Here is a 21,220-nt window from a genome sequence, read left to right as displayed (position 1 = left end):
ATGCTAAACAAACCAGATTGATCGTATAGATGTATTCACTGTTTCGCCATTGTTTGCGCACGTGCGTTTGAAGGTAACCGAGAGTAAACTGGAGCTGGAGAAGAGTCTGAAATTGTCGAGGAAGCTTCGCAAGGAGCTGAACGGACTTACGGAGTGGCTGGCCGCTACCGACGCCGAGCTGACCAGGCGCTCTGCCGTGGACGGCATGCCCAGTGACCTGGAGGCTGAGTTGGAATGGGCTCAGGTATGACACACTGACAAAATGCTTGAATCGCGCTATAGAAAGATGTGAAATACTTTCATTTCCTGATACTATTCATTATTTACTTGCTTGAATGATGCAGCAGGTCCACTAGCTAGACTTCTCACAAACTCAAACTGTATCTCTACAGTCCAACTCCAGTTCATGTTGGAATTTAATTTAAGATTGATTTCTTTTAAATCTGTACATGGTCTGGCTCTGCAAATCTGCTCAGCTTATTATTTGATCAGATATCCACTTATATATACTTGTATAACCTTTTTATAAAATGTGCTCCAGTGGTTTGAGGTTGTTCTTTTACATTACATTTCCTACATGTAGTTTCCTGGTTTCTGAACTTTGTTAACTTAAATTAAATTAAATTTAACTTCACTTCGCCTTCCTCTGTGTCTCGTCCTCTCAGTCCATCCACGACGAGACAGAGCGGCGGCAGCCACAGCTGCAGGCCGTGGTGGATCTCGCAGAAGCTCTCAAGGCCGTGCTGCGGGGCCACGGGGGCCTCGTAGATGACAAAGTCAGTCTGCTGCACTGCAACTGGATCGCAGTCACATCCAGAGCAGAGGAATGGCTCAACCTGCTGCTGGTGAGACAAAGAGAAATAAATAAAAAGGCTTGATCCATGTTTCTGCAGCGCTCTTGTTTTTCCCTGACTCCAATACTCTCAGAAAAACTCATAAAAGGTCTAACCGTCCCTCGTCTCTCAGGATTACCAGCGGCAGATGCAGAAGTTAGATGGAGAGATAGAGGAAGTGAACAGATGGATTGATGGAGCGGAGAAAAAGATGGATGACATGGACGGCCAGGGACCTAATGACGCAGTGCTCAAGGTTGTAATGTTTTGTGCTTTGTATGTCTCCATCATTTCTCCACTTAATATCAAAGGTCTGTGTATGAAGATGTGATGTTTCTATTGATCCTCATAGGAGATGAGAAATGTTTCATTGTTTTTTACCAAATATGCTGTTACTCACGGTTAGTTTCTTTGACCACAATATGTGCCTGGACTTGAAGCTATTTTTCAGTTGCAAATCAGAGGCAGCTGTCACTCCTTCCAGAAAGAGCCTCTCTGACAGACGGTGTGCTTGTGTCCTGCAGGTTTTGCGTGCAGAGCTGGAGCTGATGAAAGGTAAGATGGAGGAAGTGAGGGCTTTGTCCCAGGAGCTCATGTCCACCAGGGGGGAGAACTGCCAGGCTCAGGTGGGACCCAAAGTGCAGCAGCTCAACCAGAGATTTGACACCATCGCTCAACGCATTGCCTCTGGACTGGTAAGGAAGTAAGACAGTGATACCCCATGAATGCTATAAGATTTAGAAACTTATTTTAGATTTAATGTTAGTTGATGCTGAATACAACTCTGTAATCCAAACTTTTGGAAAGTCTCTCTCCAAGACAAGCACTCTCCAAATTCACTAAATGTACATCAAACTCCGACTAAATAGAATCCAAACTCTCCCTAAATTTACTTCAAAGCCTCACTAAATAGACTTCAAAATGTCTCGTTAAATATACTTTAAAACCCTCAATTAGCCGACTTCAAACTCTCACACTAAATTTGCCTCAAACTCCCTCTAAATCTGTGTCAACCTGTCTGACTAAATTTACATTCTCCCAGCCACTAATGATGTACCGTTCACTGTGTGTGTATGTGTGTATGTGTGTATGTGTGTGTGTGTGTGTGTGTGTGTGCGTGTACGTACGTGCGTGTGGCAGACTGCAGCATCAGCCAAGGAGTTGGAGCAGTACCACAGTGAAGCCCAGATCTGGCTTGCACTCCTGGAGGAGGAAGTGAAACAGGGGGAAAACCTAAAAGAGGAGGACTTCCAGGAAGACAAGGTTTCATCAATTAACCACTTTGATTTGATGTTTTATTTATAATGCATGCACTAACAAACAATATGTACGTGTGTGTGTAGGACTGTGAGGAAGGTGCGGTGAAGGAGTTACTGGTGAAAGGAGAGAATCTACAGAAGAGAGTTCCGGATCTGGACAAGAGAGAGCAGATCAGACTTAAACACAACCAGCTCAACAGCAAGTACAACACTGTCAAGGTAAAGGCTGGGTGTCATCACAGTACCATTCGGGTCTCGGAGTTTCAAGTCGTGTAACTATGTCCATAATAACATGCATCATCATCATCATAACATACATCAGAATACGCAAATACAGCAACTTCCCCACATTTTTATATTATATAAATACAATGGCTTTATCTTCGTCGATACATAAAAGTGCATTTGAATGAAAGTGGTGATCTCCAAGTCATTTCAGCATGTGTGTGTGTGTGTGTTGCAGGACCTGCGTCTACTGAGGAACAGGAAAGCATTGGCGATCGCTCCCCAGTGGTACCAGTACAGGAGGAAGTCACATGACCTGCTGGCCTGGCTGGATGATATTCAACGCAGTGTGGACCAACTGCCTGACCCTCCTGAGGGAGAGCGGGTTAAGGTGACAACACACACACACGTGAAACAAAAACATTCATATTTCAAATCTGTGTCTGAGTCTGTGTGCTGCTGTTAATCTCTGTCTTCCTCTTCATCTCACACTTTGTCTTTCATCCGTCCTCATCCTGCATTTTTCTCATACATGCTGACCTTCTTTGTTTTTCCTTTGGTATTGTCTTTTTCTCCTTTTCAGGAGTTTTTTTTTTAATCAAAGCTTGTTCTGAAATGACTTTCTCTATAATTGTTTCAGGAAGTCTTCATATCGCTTTAAAGAAATAACTGCAGATCAGATCTGGTCCCTGTAGAAGACTGCGGCTGTTATTATATTTTTTTTTGTTTGTTTGTTTGTCTGTTTTATTTTCTATTAGACCCACTGTTGGAGGAAAAATTACCAATTAAACTGTGTTGTGTTAACATCAATAAATCATTGCTGAAATATTTCTCAGGCAGCTGTATAATAATAATTTATTTATTTATTTATTGTAACAGCAGATGTCAGTTGACCTTGACAATGTTGTGAGTGTATGTGCCACTTTGTTTCACTGCTATATTAATTTAAAGACAGATTGCTTTTTTGAAAAAAGAATGGTTTCATTCCAAATGAAAAAGCTGCTCTTGTTCTGAAAATCCAACAGCAGCCGATATGACATGTTTTGGCAGTGAAAGCGCAGGTGTTAGTGATCACATTAATGACGGCTCTGTGCAGTTAATGCAGGTCAGGATAATGTGCACCAGTGTGCACTCTGAAACTGAGGAAGCTAAATGGAACTCAACCGTAAGTCATTTGATTACTTACACCTGTGATTTCCCTCCGTCACGGGTCAAAATGGCGTCCGTGCAAAGATCCCATTACAATCGCAGTGTCTCTTCTAGTATAAAAATAGATTTACCAGGTTGTCCAGGTTAATTTGATCATGATTTATGGATGTTAATGCAACACTGCTCGGCTCTGTTTTTAATGTAAACAAACAGAGAAAAATGGAGGAACTCCAGTTTGACTCGAGCTTTTTTCTGCTTCCCATCCTGACTGTGTGTGTTTGTCTTTCACTTTCAGATGATCACTATGACATTTCGCTAAGCGGGCCTCTCTCTGTCTCTGTCACTCGCCTCAGACTCACCTGTCATTGCTGCACCTGAGACTTCACACTGTCTGTCTGTCTGTCTGTCTGTCTGACTCTGCATTTGTGCTTCTTTTTTCCCCCCCCCACACTCTTTCATTCACACACGATGCTTCCTCCTCTGTACTGGCCAATGATTGTATTCCTTTTCAATATAAATAAAGGCTTAAGGCAGCATATGCCTCTGTTTAAATGCAGCTACATACATTATCAATATACAGTATGGATTCTTTGTGTGTGCAACAACTGGTTTCTTGTTGCTTTAAAGGTCCAGTGTGTAACACACTTGTGTTTTTCTAATAATTGAATTGCCATAAAATAAAAATAATTTGGTCTTCGTAGACTTGGAATATATTTTTATATGCAAACTACTGTAGGCAAGGGCCACACTTTATGGAGGCCAAGACTTGTGATGCAAAATGTCTGAAATTGTGCAGCAAATGATGAAAAACATGATCTTTTCTGGTATGTGAAGGCCACCATAGTTCCCTGATGCTTTTGGCAAACGGAGGGGTGAGCATAGTCCTCAGTTTGTCACACTATGCAGTATCACCACTAATCCTTACCCACTGGACCTTTAAATAATCTGGTGATTCTTTGTCAGATTGTGTACTTGTGAGTAAATGAGTGTGTGTGTGTGTGTGTGTGTGTCTATGTGTATGATTGCGTGTTTAAGCACATCCACATGCCTCTCTACTTAATATTCCCCCAATCCTGGAGTTCAGACAATAGCAAGTGACCACCTGGTTGATTTCATCCAATAGGAAATTGGCTCAGAGTTCGACAAGAAGAAGGAGGAGCTTAAGGAGGTGCAGGGCTTAGCCAATCAGCTCTCAGAAGCTGGAGCCGCCAATCTAGTGGAACCCCGCCAGCTACAGCTCAACACGCGTTGGGCTGAGGTGGAGGGCAAGTTCATACCCTTCAAAAGACAATGTGTGAGTTTCACTATAGGCACAACTTCTTTACAGTATGTGCAGTACTAACTGAAAATACTAGACAGGTTACTAATGAGTGACGGTGTTTGAGGAGTTACAATTATAGTTTTACTAACAATCAGCATGAAAGCTCTAATATCAACTACCCAAAATGAATTCCATTCAAGTGTGGTTTGCCGGCACCACTCGGTTCCACATTCCTCTTTTATTGTAGGAGCTTAAATCCACACACACACACTAGTGAAGACGAGGGTTGTAAATCCATGCAGGTCTGATTTTATAAGACAGCTTTCCTGTTGGCAATAAAACAGAAACACATTTGGGTCGACTTCAGTTCTGACAAATACAAACTCTCCAGGTGGCTGATGATGCCACCGCTACATTTGCCAAGAATAAGACGAGACGACTGATACCAAGCAGGTGGTTAGATCTGTTTTTGTTTTGAAAGGCATCAACTCTGCTCCTGAAATTCTTGCCATTCACACTACCCCAGTATTTAAAGCCCTCATAGACGTTTGTTCTAATATTTGACAATAAAAGCTTTGTTGAAATCCTTGCTGGATTCATGGCACTGAAACACTAGAGTGCTTTTACTTTGAAATGGGTACAGAAAGTGACATAAATTCTCATGAAGAGCAGTGTGCCTCCTCCAATTTGTTAACACGTGTCCCTGAATGAAAAGCAAACACGTTCCATGACATAGACATGCTGCTCACACATCTGGCCATTGCCTCACTCTGTCCAGAGTTCAAAAAGTTGGCCTACCTAGTACATTTAGCACCACAGTTACTATAAAAGCAGAATATGATAATAAGAGTAACATTGACCTTCTCATTTTATTCTTGGCAAGAAAACAATAAGAGAGAGTTTGTGAAATTTATTGGAATGTACTTAATTCAAGTCATTAACACCAAATATCTCTCTATTATTCATCCAAAATGGTGTATTATTGTGTAAGGCATTTTTAAGACTAATATTATTCCATATCTTTCTTATTGTACAATCAAATCCCATGAGCAAAGTCCAAAACTAGTCATGTCGTTGTCTTTCTCTAAGTACTTTCCAGCAGCCATAGTCGACCACTGTCACTTTTAATATGTCAGTTAAAAAAAAAAGAGAAAACGGGAGGAAGTACTGCTTTTTGGGGGAACTATTTTTAGTTGTGGATTAAAGCAGTGACATCACTGCTCGTGTGAATACTTGCAGCAGCAGGATGGTGTGTGTGGGCATGAGTCAATATGAAATTATGTGTGTATTCTGTGTTAATGGTAATTACATGTCACCCAGTGCAGCAGTGTGACTCACTGAAGTATTTTAAAAGATTTTTTGGAAACAGTGGAGCTCTATCTCACAGAGAGGACAGTTTTACATCAGGCTTTAAAGGTGCACTCAGCAGTCTATTTGTTGTTATTGATCAGTAATCCATATACATTTTCAGCATAATGTAAAGTAAGTGTTCTGTGAGAGAGAATATTATTTCAGTACCTCCTCTGGAATATGGCTGCAGCTTATGCTAAATTTTGGTTTGTGACAGTAGATGGTGGAAAGGTTGCGACTCCAGCAGTGACAGCATACGCTGCAAAGAAATGTAAAAACACAGGACCTCTGGTCATCTGCTGTGTAGGAGTTGCATTGTTAGAGTGAGTCTGTCCGTGCTTAATTGATGGGAGGAGCTCTGGACAGAGAGCAGCTCTGCAGCTCCTACTGCAGCTTTTTTACATACATGCTGTTAGTAAGTACATTTGGATCTGCACATGGGATTTGTCTATCATCAGAAAAGTGTAGCACATCATCAGACATACAAATATATGATCAAAATAGTTGCAGTATATGATGTCCAAAGTGCTGAAGTGTTTTCATCACACACTGCACCTCAATTTAGTTTTCAAAAGTGATCCGAATGACCCTCTAATTAAATCTGAGTTGCTTTTTTTTGTTGTTTTTCTTTGCTACATTCTCATTGACATGTCTTCTGTGTTCATGTGACACTTGTTCACATGTTGGAATCTCATTGATTGCTCTGTCTGACTCTTGTCACTGCATGCGCCCCCTCCTATGCTGACCGATCACATTACACCCCGGCAGTTCCCTGATCTGCCGATCCGCGAAGATGTACGTATCCTGTCAGCCTTTCAGCCAATCATAAAACCGAGTCAACCACATGGTTTTAGATCAAATGATATCAACTCTGAAACTTGGACTCAATACATGTCGTTACGTCAGTGTACATTTTGTTCTCAGATGCGCTTAAGTGCATAATTATTGTCATTTTTATCTTTTATCTACTAAACACCAGTGGCTCTTTGTCAGTGATGCTCTGTTTGACTGAGAGCTGCCTGGGCCACTGAGCTGCTCCACTTGTGCTCTTGAGACACTTCAGTGCTTTGCTCAAGAATGTTTGAGCAGCATTTCCCACAGTCTCTGAAGATCAAGTCTGTAATGCACTATAAAGTTCAGTTTTGAGATTTTAAAGGTTATGTAATTCAGGTTTTTTAAAGTGTAGGTTGAAGATTGTATAAGGTAGTGACACATATTCAGTACTGACTGAGCTGCTTGATCCCACTGTTCACTCACTTTCCCAAACCAAAGTCCATGGAGAAAATCAGCGTTTGTAGCTCACAGTATCACAGCAGCTGCTGGTTAACTGCTGCTTCATTTGATAAGTGAGTGTCACTTAGGTAAACTCAAACAAAGGATTTCAATCACCAAAGTCACAAAGAACACATTTCAACTTGTTGATTGGGGTTCAGCCTCACATAAAACAATGCCTGTGTGCTGTGATCTAAAAGTGCTGAATTCTTCTATGGAATTTGGTGCAGGAAGTTTAGAAAGCCACTCAAACTTCAGTTTCCAGTGAGAAAATATTGTGAAATAAACCTAAATCACAATTAGCAAAGCCCATTTCTGTATATTATTCTCTCTCTAAAAATATATATTTCAGTCCATTTCAAATTGACTCATGCATGTGCAAAACAACAATTTATTTCAAAAGAAAAAAATCACTATATGAGCCAGTCACCAAAAAGCACTTGAGGAAATGTCTCCGTCGTTTTCCTCTCACTTCACTGAGCAGCAGTGTAGTGTTGCAGCATGCTGCTGGACATGCGTCCATCCTCATGCAGTGGTTTGGACACAGTGTGTTAGATGTGTGTTGAGTCCAAGTCAGTGAGTGGAAAGGGAGCAGGAGACCAGATCATGAGAGTGAGGGAGAGGCACATTGTCATTCTTACAGCGTTATGGTTTGCACTCTCTGAGGACACATTCACACCTGGGGTCCAGAAAAAAAAATCTTTCTATCTGGAAAAAGTAAGTCTGTTTAAAACACAGCATTGGTTTTAGTGTCAACTGGCAGCAGCCGAGGATTACTCAGGCTCGACATAACAATGACTGCTTGAGCCAAACTTCCTGTTGAATGTGAAAGTCATTACTGACCCATTGACCTGGGAGCTAAATTTATTTCCGACACAGTAACCAGCTGGGTGTTATTCAACTATAAACCCAGACCCATGTTAAAGAATCACAGTGTCTCTCTCCCTCTCTCTCTCATTGTGCAGAGCTGCTGCTCTCTGCTCAGTAACACACAGTGAAGTCACAAGCACATGAACACAATGTCACAATGGCTTCAATGTGAAGTTACCTATGAGCTGGTGTGTGTCTGTGCATGTGCGAGTGTTAAGAACAGGTACTATTTACAATAACATGGAGATCAATGTGTCTGACACATCAGGATCTCTATACAACCATGACAGTTTAAGCATCAATATGCATCTTTTGTAGCCTTTAAGGGATATTTCATGTTTTTTTCTTAAGTGTGTTTGTATGAGGTACTGACATTTAGCCTGAGACTGGGAAGCTCACTCTCAATAAAAACATATGTGCCAGCAAGGAACAGCTTTTAACCACTTAACAAAAGGCTCACCTAAAAAAAAACCACTACATTTTAAGCATATGTTAGAATCCCCTCAGTCTTTGCACTAAAGTCCAAAGAGAAAATCACCAACTTCACATCACAGAACTGCTGCCCCCCATCAGTATGCTAAAATGTGATTTTGGTGTATGAAATCCTTTGATTGCATTTAAATAGGTGACACAAACCTTATTTGTATAAACACTTATTTTCTCTATTGTGTGGGAAAGTAAGACGTTTACAAATGTATGTCTCCCGACTTGAGCAGGTGTAGATTTTATTAGGTGAGCTAAAATATATTTGGCTTGTCTAAAGCCATGCTTTTCAGTGAGAGCAAGCCTCAGTGGCGGGCACGGTGCAGTTGGTACCGACTGTGTCTGTACCTCATCAAACCACACTTCAAAAAAAAAAATGGAAGTATCTCTAAGGTTTGAGCTAATATTGAATTTCGATTACATCAATTGAACTCCAAATCCCAGATCTGTGTCATAGTGAGTCATCTTTCCTTGAAGCAAGCTGGGTTAGAAGAAGCATGAACTCCATACTTAATTGAATGTAAACCTGTTTTTGAGCCTGTGTTTGTTTCTACCTATGCCTCCCTCTATTTGTGTGTGCGTTTGTGTTTGTGTGGGTGTCCAGGACTACCTCACAGAGCTGCAGGCGTTGCTGCGTTCTGTGTCAGAGACGGACTTCAAGCTGAACTCTCCTGAATACTGGCCCGCAGCGTTTTATAACCTGCCTCAGCAAGAGCACTGCCTGAAGGTCAGTGTTTCAGTCGGAAAGCTCCAAACAATATCTGTGACAAATGTGTGCCATAAACCATCAGGTTATTTACAGAGAGAAACTGTAGAAATTAACACATTATTCGATTGTATTATATTTAATTGGGAAATGCTTTGTTTGCGTTTTATAATTTTTAGTAGAAATGTCATGCCTTTATGTTTATTGTTTCATATTCTTTTATTGCAGGTCTTGTTATCCTTAAATTTTATATTGATTATTAAAATAATGGTGCAAATAATATATGGACAGTCAAAATGACCACTGTAGCGATTCTAGTAGTAATTCTGGTGGTAGTAATTTGTCGACTAAGTGGTGTTTTAAAGGGTTAAAATATTGAAAATTAAAGAATACGTTATTTTGTAGGACTGATATTGGCTAAAACAATAATGGCACATATAAAACACATTGTATGTATAGTATTTTACGGAGGAGCTCTTTTAAGGATCCATTTGATCATAACCTTTTATCGCATCACCTTACAAAATTATCCTACTATAAAGACTTGTTACTAATGTGATGAATTGCATTCACCATGAGCTGTCCTCTTTGGTCTCATCCTTCTGTGTCTCCTTCACCCACACAGGAGGTGAAGGCCAGTATTGCTAAGCTGCGAGGTCCAGTGGAGACAGCGCTGGCCCGCCGAGAGGAGATGGTGTCGGGCGCACGACCTCTGGAGGGTCAGAAGATCCAGGAAACTGCCGTCCTCCTCAACACCAACTGGGACAAGCTGAACAAGCTCTACCTGGACAGACTGAAGTAAGGACAGAACATAAAAGAAGGAATAGTTACAAGGATGGATGAACCTGAGAGAGAGAGTTATCCTTTTTTTGTCATATGTAGTTTTATTGACTTAAGAGTTTTATCACTTGACAGAAATAAAGTGGGATTGTTACATTCTAAAGTCACTGCATTTCCCCTCACTTAAAGCACTTAAATGTTAACGCCTGCTTTTTTATTTGTGGTCAGGTGTGTCACTAAATGTGTGCATCAAACCAAAATGGAGAAAAATGTGATCTTGGTAACTTTGAATGTGAAATAATTGCTTTTAAGTATAAATAAAACTGCAGTCTTCATTCAGAATGGTTTAAAGGTAGAAAACATCAAGCAGGATTTCCTACAGATTTTAGCCACTGATCAAATGGCGTACCAATGAAATCTACAACTGCTAAATCTATCATATCGTGAGGACGAGAAGTACAGTGAGATAAAATGTGTTTTTAGCTGGCAGGGGTACAGGAACTTCTGATCTACTGCTGCCTCATTTGGTAAGTTTGGATTACTTAAATAAATTTGAACAAAGAATTTCAAAATCCAAAGTCACAATTTGAATTTACTGATGGTGGCAGCAGTGGAACAACAAGTCCTGGATACTGTGATTTAAAATTGCTGATTTTCTCAACGGACTTTGGCGCAAAATAGTGAGTAATTTAGGAAGTAAATGAACATGTGTGTGTTTGCATTTGTGCTTATTAAGGCGTTGGCAGGACTGCAACTCCAAGTGGCAGAAGTTTGTGTCAGATCAGAAAACTGTGGAGGGGTGGCTGAGTGAAGCCGAGAGCACTTTAAAACTGGCTGAGACAGAGCCTGCAGCACACAGACAGCATCTCAGGGTAATACACACACACACACACACACACACACACATACACAACGAAAGCTGCTAAGTGTATTCCACATGTGAATGCCTCACACTTCATGTCCAGAAGTGTTCTTTGGCAAGTGGCATAAGTCCAAAAGTTCTATCAGCACTCTTGTCTTTCTGCTTAAGCTGGTGCTACTTGATGGTGTTGCATAAAGCACAGATGCTTTATCAGGGTTTGATCAACTGGCACATATCAACATCTAAAAAAGATCTAGTATATAATGTCATGACATGACAGTTTGGAGTATCAACACATGTTTTCTCATTGAATCCATCTATACATCCATTTTTAAACCCCTATCTGGAGTTGCAACTTCTCCTGGGACACCCTGAGGCATTTCCAGGCCAGTTGACACATATCTCCAGTATGTTCACATCCTACCTTGGGGACTTCCTGCCACTTGGACATATGCTGAAAAAAGATCTCCAGTGGAGGACACTCAGGATGAGCTGGCTCCTTCTGACATCTCCCTCTGAATGTCTGAGCTCAGACATCACATTTAATATGTTGTTCATTTGTTAGGATTTATCACAGTATCATCTGCATATCATATCAGATAGATAGATAGATAGATAGATAGATAGATAGATAGATAGATAGATAGATAGATAGATAGATAGATAGATAGATAGATAGATAGATATGACATCATTCAGCTTTCCTTTCAATAATACATTAATGCAGTAATGTACATTTTACTGTGAGCTGTGAATCTGACATGGTCATGTAAATGATTCATAATATGCACGCGTGTGTGCAGGACCTGACGGAGGCAATACCCGTCCAGGAAGTGGTGCTGGGCAGAGTGAACTCCTCAGGAGAGGACATCAGTCAGATGAGCACACCAGATGACGCCTTGCGGCTTCGAACTCACCTCAAAGTGCTCAACACTCGCTGGGTTAACGCCTGTCAGCAGCTCAATGAGCACAAGAGGAGGTGTGTGTGTGTGTGTGTGTGTGTGTGTGTGTGTGTGTGTGTGTGTGTGTGTGTGTGTGTGTGAATCAGTGCTGATGCAAGTCTTATTTGATGGTTTAATCATCAGCTGACAGTGGGCTTTTGGGTTTTTAGGGCTTTTTCTACTGAATATCAAATGTATCCAGAAATGATTGCATTTTTGCATCTTTAGCAATAATGAATCATTATTATTCTGCTTGACAGTCATTTTGTGTGTGTGTGTGTGTGTGTGTGTGTGTGTATAATTGTTCTCTGCACCATATCTAACCCTCTGTCCTCGTCTTGATGTGGTCCTCCTTCAGGTCATCAGAGGCACGTACGGCAGCAGGGCAGCTGCAGGAGGACATGGGCTCCATGCTGGGCTGGTTGGACAAGGCAGAGGGTGTCCTGGCCATCCCTCTGCAGCCTGCAGAGCCTCAGCACATCAGAGACACTCTGGACAAAGTGCAGGTACGAAACACAACACAGCAGTTTGTACAATCAGCTGATTTCTGTGTGTGTGTGTGTGTGCCCTGATTTACATCATTTAATGTAGCTGCTACCATAATGAGATACAGCTTTTATTATTATGCTCAGCTTTGAAAAACATGTATGACTGTGTGGGCGTTGGTTCATTTAATTTAGAGATTGCTGTGGTGTCCATTGAGATGCTATAAAGTTTAATTGCGACATCCAGTATTAAGAACATGTAATTGTGTGTGTGTGTGTGTGTGTGTGTGTCAGGCCCGTGTGGATGAGCTTCCTTCCAAGCAGGTGGCAGTGGATAATCTGAACTCCAGACTGAGACAAATACAACTTCCTGCGGACAAACAAAAAGACATCAGGATCATCAACAGTCGCTGGGCTCAGGTCAGTGGTTACTACTGTCAACCCCACAGCACAACAGTTTGTTCGCATGTAAGTCTTATTTTTAGTCATCAAAACATAGGTGTCTACTGAAAAAAAACAAAAAACACAATGGGTCAAACAATGCCGTAAGCATTAGCATTAAAAAATTAGTTTGTTATTGATTATTAGAGTCTGAGAGATCTTTTATTTTGAAAAAACACTTTAGCTTACAAGCTAGCAAAAATAAGTTAAATGTCTTAGCAGAGCTTTATTTGGAAAGGGAAAAAGGTCCAAGAAGGTAACAGAAGAAGAAGAGCCTTCAACCTCCAAGAAAAAGAAAGCTGCATTTAATAGAAAATATCAGTTTATCGCTATATGGGTTTATCGCTACAGGTGATTCTCACACACCAAGCCCGCTCTGCATAATATGTGGCAACATGCTAGCAAATAAGGCTATGAAGCCTCATGAAACAATCTCAGCGGTATGGTGAGTTGTATTTTTACACACTGTTTTTAGTTGTTTCTATACCGGTGTGTGAAAATATTGTTTTACAGGAAAGTTGCGTGGTTGTGGACCGCTGTCTTAAGCTGCTAGAATCCTCCAGATTTGTTCCGAGGCTAATTGTTAAGAACATGTCACAAAAACATACAGGATGTCCCTAAATAAAGCTGCTTTCAGACCTGCACTGAAGTCTGGGCATGTTCCTGAAGTTTTGTCTCGTCTCCAGCTCATTTTTATATACAGTTTGATGTTCCAGGCATTCTCCTGCTTGGGAGAATGTCATTGTTATTGTGTTCTGTTTCACCATTTTTATTTGTTATGAATAAGTTTATGTTTCAAATGTTTTTTTTTTTATGACTTATCGATGTAATTGTGTGATGATACTCAGTAGTAAATCTATGTAATGTAGATTTGAGATTTTGTGATTTCGTTCATGCAGGGAATTAACAAATACTAGAGTTGCAGGATAATGATGGTGTCGAATAAACCTGAGGCATCGTGGACCATACGTCAACAGTGTTATTGCGTGTTTAGGTTTCCAGGGCTTTGCCAGAGCGCCAGCTGGAGATTGAGGGTTTGTTGAAGGAGTTGGAGAAGCTGCAGGGTCAGCTGGACGACCTGTCAGTGTGGGCATCCCACACCAGAGCCAACCTCGAACACAGCCCAGAGGAGCCACATCCCAGGGTAGAAAAATCACACACACACACAACAATGTGTTTTTCCCCAGCATAGACCTTCATTACCATTCTGGCTCAAATAAATCCTGAAATCTGTTTGTAGATCATTGAAGAAGTGCAATTTAAACAACCAGAGGTGGAAGAGGTTTTGCTGCGAGCTGATCAACTCTTCAGGGACATTCCTCCCTACCACCCAGACAAGGTGAGGTAATCAAACAGTCAACACTGAAGATTCTTAAGACAACAGCATTTAGAGATAATTGTCATAGTACACAGTATTTTCCCGTTGAGAAAATATACCTTAAAAAATGAGTCTTGGTAACGTTGACTGTACATTGTCATGGCTGATGACCAAAGAACACATTTCACTGTGCACTATTATCTGCTGTTTTCTTCGGAGGAGTCCAGTGCATGAGGAACTTTGCTTCAAAAATTTCATCACACACGCATTATGTATTTTATTAAAATATATATATATATGAGAGAACTTTACATCTTCTGGAGATCAAAGGGATGAACATATTTGCCTTTTGCCACCAATCCTCCACATAAAGGCCTTTGATTACATTTGTACAACTCAATTATCTGTGAATTCTGTGTGCGTGTTTGTGTTTGTGTTTGTGATAGATGAAGTATACCAAGCTGAGAGAAGACTGGACAGTGATCCTGGAGCTGTTGAGGCAGCACAAAGAGAGGATGGCTGCTCATCTTGTGGCCAAAAAAGCCCGTAAGTCTCACTTTTTATCCACATGGTTACACATTAAGAATCCTTTGTGTGTGTTTCACTGCACTGATTATGAGAAAAGTTTGTATTTAAAGGGCTAGTTCAGGTTTATTACAGTGTGGTTGTATGAGGTCCTTGCAAAAAATCACTCAGTATACACTCAGTATGCTGCTTGTGCCAAGTTTTAGCCAAGATAAGTCTCTGAAATCTTAAGTATAAGTATACCTTTGATGCTTTATCTTACTGTTAGGCAGACTTTACCAACAGGAAACTTAACCACATCTCTGAATCTCTGCACTGAATAATATGTTTGCCCCTTTAGACAGTTTTTCAGCTAAAAATAGAGTTTGTCAACTGCCTACTCTCCACACTGAAGTCCATGGTGTTATTTTCTGGCTTTAGTGTCCTTAATTCAGATTTACTTACATGACACAAACCTATTAAACGAGGTAGAAGTAGAAAACTGTTGATATTACTGTTACCTCACAGTGTCTTTGACATGTGTGTGTGCCAGATGAATCTCTCACAGGGAGTTCGATGCCTGACTCCGCGGCATTGGCTCACTTCAACAAGTCATGGGCGGAGCTAACCGACTGGCTGACCATGCTGGACAACATGGTGCAGAACAAGCGAGTGGTGGTGGCCGACCTGGAGGACATCAGCGAGAACATTGGCAAGCTCATGGTGAGGAACTCAGGAACTCACAAGTATCTGGATCAGGATAAGAAGCCATTTGCTGAAATGATGAGCGTGTGTTTTCAGGAATCACTGCAGGAGCTGGACCATAAGCGCCCCCTCCTGGAGAGACAGGTCACGGCGGCCCAAAACTTGAAGAACAAAACCAGCAATCAGGAGACACGCAACGCGATCACTGAACGCAGTATGTCTCTCTCTCTCACACACACACACACATGGATATCATAGCACCACCAGATGATGTTACCAAGCCAACACAACCTCCATTGAACAGAAATGAATGCAAATTCTAGCAGTCTTTATGGTATTGTGGGACAACATACACTGATTTGAATTCAACAGCCAAAGATTGAACACTACTTTAGTTACTTAAATAGATACAGGTCCCAGTGATTCAGTTCATGTTAAAGTTTATCTTAACTTAGAATTAATATGTAGACACACGTACATCATTTCTGTTCATAAAAACCTAATGAATCAGTCAAAGAGAGGGAGAGAGAGAGCAGGGTAAGGGTTGGCTGAGGGAATCGATGTGCTGTGCGGAGTTCTTCAGTGAAATAAGATTTTTCTCGCTTGAAATAGCAAAATAAGACACAAATAATAGAAAATCTATATGTGGCGGCGAGAGGTAATATTGTGGCGGTGGCAACAAATAAATCAACGTATGGAAACTGTGAAAGTATTTCCGTGTTCATGATGAGACATTAGGAGGTCAGAGGACATCAGCAGAGTAGGCTGTTCTCCAACGTGACCCAGAACGTATCTGTGGTCACGCTCCTAAAAGAAATGAGGCCAAATACGTTTCCATCCACCATGTAGTTTATATCTACCCTTCCATGACCTTATGATAGTACAGGAATCTCTTTTGAAATTACAGCAGCATGCCGCTGAACTTCTCCTGAACTCTAAGTAACTCTGCTTTTCCCACAAAGGGCTATAAATAATATACAAATAATAGTATACACCCCACAAAGAACACCAGTGCTTGGACACGTTATAAAAATCAATGTGTGAGATTTTATTTTCATGAGGAGGAAGATCTAAATGATTATGACTGTGAGATTTAGTCGGAGCATACTGGGCCAGAGCCACCGTTAGCCATTAAAGTCAGGAAAAACAAGGGATACCTGAGGGAAATGGTAGAGGAGTAAGACAACATATGACAAGCTGTTGCAGCTTTTTCTTCCCACAAATACTCAGTGGAGCAACAAATGTGGATTAATCTGCTGCTGAAAATAGTCTCCAACAAATATGCTAATCCCTTGCCCCCATAGCATCCATTTGTTGTCCATGTGTTTGTATTTGAGATTATAAGTGGGCTATTCAGACTTTTTATGGGAATCCAAGTTTAGCAAGTTAGTGAAAACATGCCACAACAAAAGCTTGTGACAAAACGAACAACAAAGTAGAGCACAACCTCAGAAATGATCATTTTAACTTTCCATGTGTGGCATTTGCTTTCTCTCTCTTCGTCATCACAGTTGACAGGCTTCAGACTCACTGGGAGGACTCACAGACCAAACTCTCTGATAGGACGAAGCAGCTCCACAACATGCTGCAGGACTCCACCGATTGGCTGGACGCAAAGAAAGGGGCGGATCATCACATCATGCGGGCCAGTGAGAGGCTAGAGTCCTGGCAGGAAATCACCTACACAGCAGATGCACTGAAGAGACAAAATGCTGAACTAAAGGTCTGCTGCACATTACTTCATATCACTTCTGCCATTGTGGTTATCCTTTTGACATTCAGAATATACAGTCTATTCAATCATATGTGTCTCCCTCCACAGCTCTTTGTGAAGGAGCTGCAGCAGTGTCAGGGTCAGGTGGATAAAACCAATGCTCTGGCAAATAAACTGCTGACGCTCTACGCGAATGATGACACGCACAAGGTCACCCAGGTCAACGATAACATGATGGCAACATGGACACACATCAGCAAACGGTACACATACTGTGAATAAGCTAGGGCTGTCAAAGTTAATGTATGAATCGTTTAACGTGATAAAAGAATGCGACTAATAAGTAGGTGGCAAACGAACCACTCGAGGCACAGATAGTGTCCGTAATATGCTGGCAGCTGCCCGGCTACTTACCTACCCTGCATGTTCTGCTCAATCTCTCTCTCTCTCTCTCTCTCTCAACACATGTTCTTGTTGCATACAGGATGGCAGTCATCCAGCCTTTATTTTAAGATTACCTGGTTGGCACTTGATAGGCCTGAGCTTCTACGCCTGATTCTCTTTGAAATCACATAGTTCTATGTGTTGTTATTTGTTTAAAAAGAAATTAAACAATGGTGTCTGAAATGCACACTGTCTGATTACTCATTAATTTAGTCATTAGAAAAAAAGCCAACCTTTAATCGCGTTTAATCTAGATGAACACATTTTAAAATGTGAGATTAATTAGTTAATTAATTATAAACACAATTTTACAAATCGCATGCAATGCCCCTATTTTACTTATATTTGTTGCTATGCAGATAATTCAGTCATTGGAGCTTGTTTTCTAATGAGTTGTTAAATGGTTCGGACCAAGTGAAGAGACAACTATCCATCCATCCATTTTCTACCGCTTTATCCTCCACACGAGGGTCGCGGGGGATGGTTTAATACCAATTTTTTATGTCTGACTGGATACTGATATGACATACTTTGATTTTATCCACTTTGATTGATCAAGAGGACTAAAAAGGTCAAAAAAAGTCATACAGACTGTGCCTCTGCAGTGTTTCAGACAGGGAGGCTGCTCTGGAAGCTGCTCTGCGACTGCTGCAGCAGTTCTACCTGGACCTGGAAAAGTTCCTCAGCTGGCTGACGGAGGCTGAGACAACTTGCAATGTGTTAATCGATGCTACCAACAAGCAGAGACTTCAGGAGCAGCCTGAGGCAGCCAGGAACCTGCTGGCACAATGGAAGGTGCGCCATACACACACACACACACACACACACACACACACACACGGCTTCTCCTCACTCTCTTGTATATCCCTGTTTCCTAGTCTGTTCACTGCTCCACTGAGTGATTTCCAGGTCACACATATTAAGATGGAACCACACCACCTGGTTATTTGTTGTGTGATTGTGACTTTGATTTTCTCAAAAGGTTTTCAAAATGGGAAATTAACAGATGGTCTGACAAAAGAGCCAAACAAGTTCTTTTTTCTTTACATAATGAACACTTATAGCATGTTTCCACCGGCTCTACTCGCCTCATCTCGCCTCAACACGGCACGGTTAAGTTGCGTTTCCACTAGCATAGTACCTGGTACCAGCTAGTTTTTGTAGTACCTGCTCTGGCGAGGTTCAAAGCGCGCTGAGTAGGTACTATGCGTAACGTCGCCAGACTGCCGGCCGCTGAGTGGTCAGAGTGCCGTCACGGGAAGAGACGACCAACACAGAAATCAAGCCGAACAGTGCCAAAATGTAGATCAGTTAAAAAGACTTAATAATCCTAAAAAGGTGGGTTAATCTCCAACAATTACCAGGGAAATGTCTTAAATCTCAATATTTGACAGAGGAGTCTGGTCAAATATCATTGCTGATCACAAACCCTGACGCTGTATTTCAGCCCAGTGACATGTGTCAGATGGAGTCTGTGCTCTGGTCATGGTGGTCAAGTAGATCACTCAATGTGTGTGTGGGGTCGCTGTGCTCTCAGAGGGGGAGCTCAGGTGTATATAGGTGGCATTATCACTGTCCTTTGACCTTTGACCCGGAAGGGCAAACGGTTTTCGACCGCTGTGGCGCGGAGGCACTCCTCATGAAACTGTTTCTGATTGTTTGATGGAATTTCCTTATCTATGGAAAATGCACAGCAATAAATCCAATATATTGCAACCCAACGAACAGCGTGGACATTCATTCAAAGGCAGAAAAAGAGCGATCGCCAAGGGGAAGCGAGTCAACCAGGTTATCCGGAGTTAGAAACCTCAGTAGCGGATGTTTTAGACTGAGCTCCTTTAATACTAATGATTCACTTACTGAAAACAACTGCTTTACAAGTCATTAGTCACTCGTTTGTGTGTGTGTTGTGAATAAAAAAAAGTCACAGCAGTTTCATGCAGCCGTGCAGAAAACCAACCTAAACCGTGCCATGGCGAGTCGTGCCGAGATAGTAGAAAAGGGCCATAAATGACCTCTGCAGTTGGGCGCTGGGAAAAACATATATATATATCAGTATCAACATATCGGATATCAGCAAAATATCTAATATCTTACACCCCTAGTTTAAATTGATGTGGTTGTATGAGGTACTGACACATAGCTTGACCAGTACATGCCCCCCTGCTGGATCCCTGTGCCAAGAACTAGGCTTGCTCTCTCTCTGAAAGTATGGCTGACACAGGGACACAAGGGAAACCTGATTTATGTCACTTAACAAAAGGCTAAGCTAATAAAATCTATACTGTCACTAATATCTTAAGAGTTAGGCTCGCCGTCTTTTCTTGTTGTTAGACGGCATTTTTCAGCGAAAACTGAGGTTTCTAAACCTCTCACACTCCTGCACCAAAGTCCATAAAGAAGATCTGTGTTTTTAGCTCACAAGGATCCAGGAACTGCTCGACTGCTGCTTCAATTGGTGAATTTGTTGACTAGATTAAGCATGAAAAAGTAGAAGTCACAAAATAAAACAAAAACTGTTGGAGGCAGCTGTAGACCAACATCTCTTATGTGCCATGATCTCTCAATTTGCTCTTTATTTATTTACCTTCATTATCTTTGTCTGTTATTGTACCGTATGTGCACATATTGGCATGTGGATGTTGAGAGAGAGTTGAGCATTGGTTGTTGCAGACTTTCAGGACATTTCCACTTTTTGACCCAGAGTATAAGACAGTTTTCCTCTTCTCCGTGCTCTGGCTGGTATGACAGGAATCTTGACATGGCAGAACAGAGAGATTTCATTGGTCGACAGCTGCTCTGCATAGATAAAGGCAGAGTTCCCCCCACTGCATTGTGGGTGGTGAAGAGAAAGCTCTGTTCTGTGATAGAACATATTTTGACCCTCGCCCTTCACCCGGGCACCCACACGCTCTTTGTGGTGCAGCGCAGTAACACACACACACACATACATACACAGGTTTGCACAGCTATACTTCTTAGGACATTGTATTGACTTCCATTTATTTGAACAGACTAAACAAAGCATTATCCCTGACCTTCACAATTACCAGTTAATGCCTAACCATAACCTTAACCTTTCACAACTCAAATCTTAGCTCCAAGCTTAACCAGTTCCTCATGAGGACCAGGTTTTAGTCTTCATGATGACTCCTGGTCCTGACAAGGTCAGTGTTTATGCCAGAAACAGTCCTAAAGAGGTAACAAATACAACTGCAAACACACACACAGTCACGGGCAAACGTAGGATTTTGGAAATGAATTTTTTGGAACACTGCTGCAAATTCACACACACACACAACTCAGTACAACAGCAGCACTGTGTGCAGTGCTGAGATAGTCTTCTGTGTCTAATTATAATGGCGGACAGTCATGCAGCAACTCACACTATCTCGGGCTACGACACTGTACACAGATAATTTTTAATTGGAAAATGAGCACACTCATCGTTTTATGCACCAAAGTCTCTTTTCCTCATCCGCCCCTCTCTCTCTGTCCATCTCACCCCCTTCCGTCTTTGTAACTCAGTCTGACTCACACTGTACAGCTCCATCTCCACTCTTATGTGTAACTAACTCTCCCTCCATGTCTCCATGATACTCCCTCCCTCTACATCTT

At 41.5% G+C, this 21,220-nt stretch overlaps 1 protein-coding gene across 4 annotated transcripts in view; it reads left to right on the top strand.

The window, feature by feature from the left end:
• dmd (dystrophin) overlaps positions 1–21,220 on the top strand; it is a 236,270-nt gene that overhangs the window by 155,106 nt on the left and 59,944 nt on the right. For 3 of the 4 annotated variants that reach the window (XM_044019372.1, XM_044019375.1, XM_044019374.1), the window contains 23 exons: positions 74–244; positions 666–845; positions 967–1,089; positions 1,358–1,528; positions 1,974–2,096; positions 2,177–2,311; positions 2,556–2,708; positions 4,590–4,760; positions 6,846–6,872; positions 9,307–9,429; positions 10,034–10,206; positions 10,925–11,060; positions 11,854–12,029; positions 12,350–12,497; positions 12,771–12,896; positions 13,912–14,061; positions 14,158–14,256; positions 14,682–14,781; positions 15,293–15,462; positions 15,541–15,658; positions 16,956–17,167; positions 17,267–17,421; positions 18,208–18,397. In XM_044019372.1, coding sequence (XP_043875307.1) covers positions 74–244; positions 666–845; positions 967–1,089; positions 1,358–1,528; positions 1,974–2,096; positions 2,177–2,311; positions 2,556–2,708; positions 4,590–4,760; positions 6,846–6,872; positions 9,307–9,429; positions 10,034–10,206; positions 10,925–11,060; positions 11,854–12,029; positions 12,350–12,497; positions 12,771–12,896; positions 13,912–14,061; positions 14,158–14,256; positions 14,682–14,781; positions 15,293–15,462; positions 15,541–15,658; positions 16,956–17,167; positions 17,267–17,421; positions 18,208–18,397 — 3,330 coding nt within the window. The remainder of the gene's footprint in view (positions 1–73; positions 245–665; positions 846–966; positions 1,090–1,357; positions 1,529–1,973; positions 2,097–2,176; positions 2,312–2,555; positions 2,709–4,589; positions 4,761–6,845; positions 6,873–9,306; positions 9,430–10,033; positions 10,207–10,924; positions 11,061–11,853; positions 12,030–12,349; positions 12,498–12,770; positions 12,897–13,911; positions 14,062–14,157; positions 14,257–14,681; positions 14,782–15,292; positions 15,463–15,540; positions 15,659–16,955; positions 17,168–17,266; positions 17,422–18,207; positions 18,398–21,220) is intronic. The other variant, XM_044019373.1, reaches the window with a different exon arrangement.

This window comes from Solea senegalensis, linkage group LG2, assembly GCF_019176455.1.
Source record: "Solea senegalensis isolate Sse05_10M linkage group LG2, IFAPA_SoseM_1, whole genome shotgun sequence".
NCBI lineage: Eukaryota > Metazoa > Chordata > Actinopteri > Pleuronectiformes > Soleidae > Solea > Solea senegalensis.
Note: the sequence above shows the minus strand (reverse complement) of the source record. Positions and strands in the feature narration are given on the sequence as shown.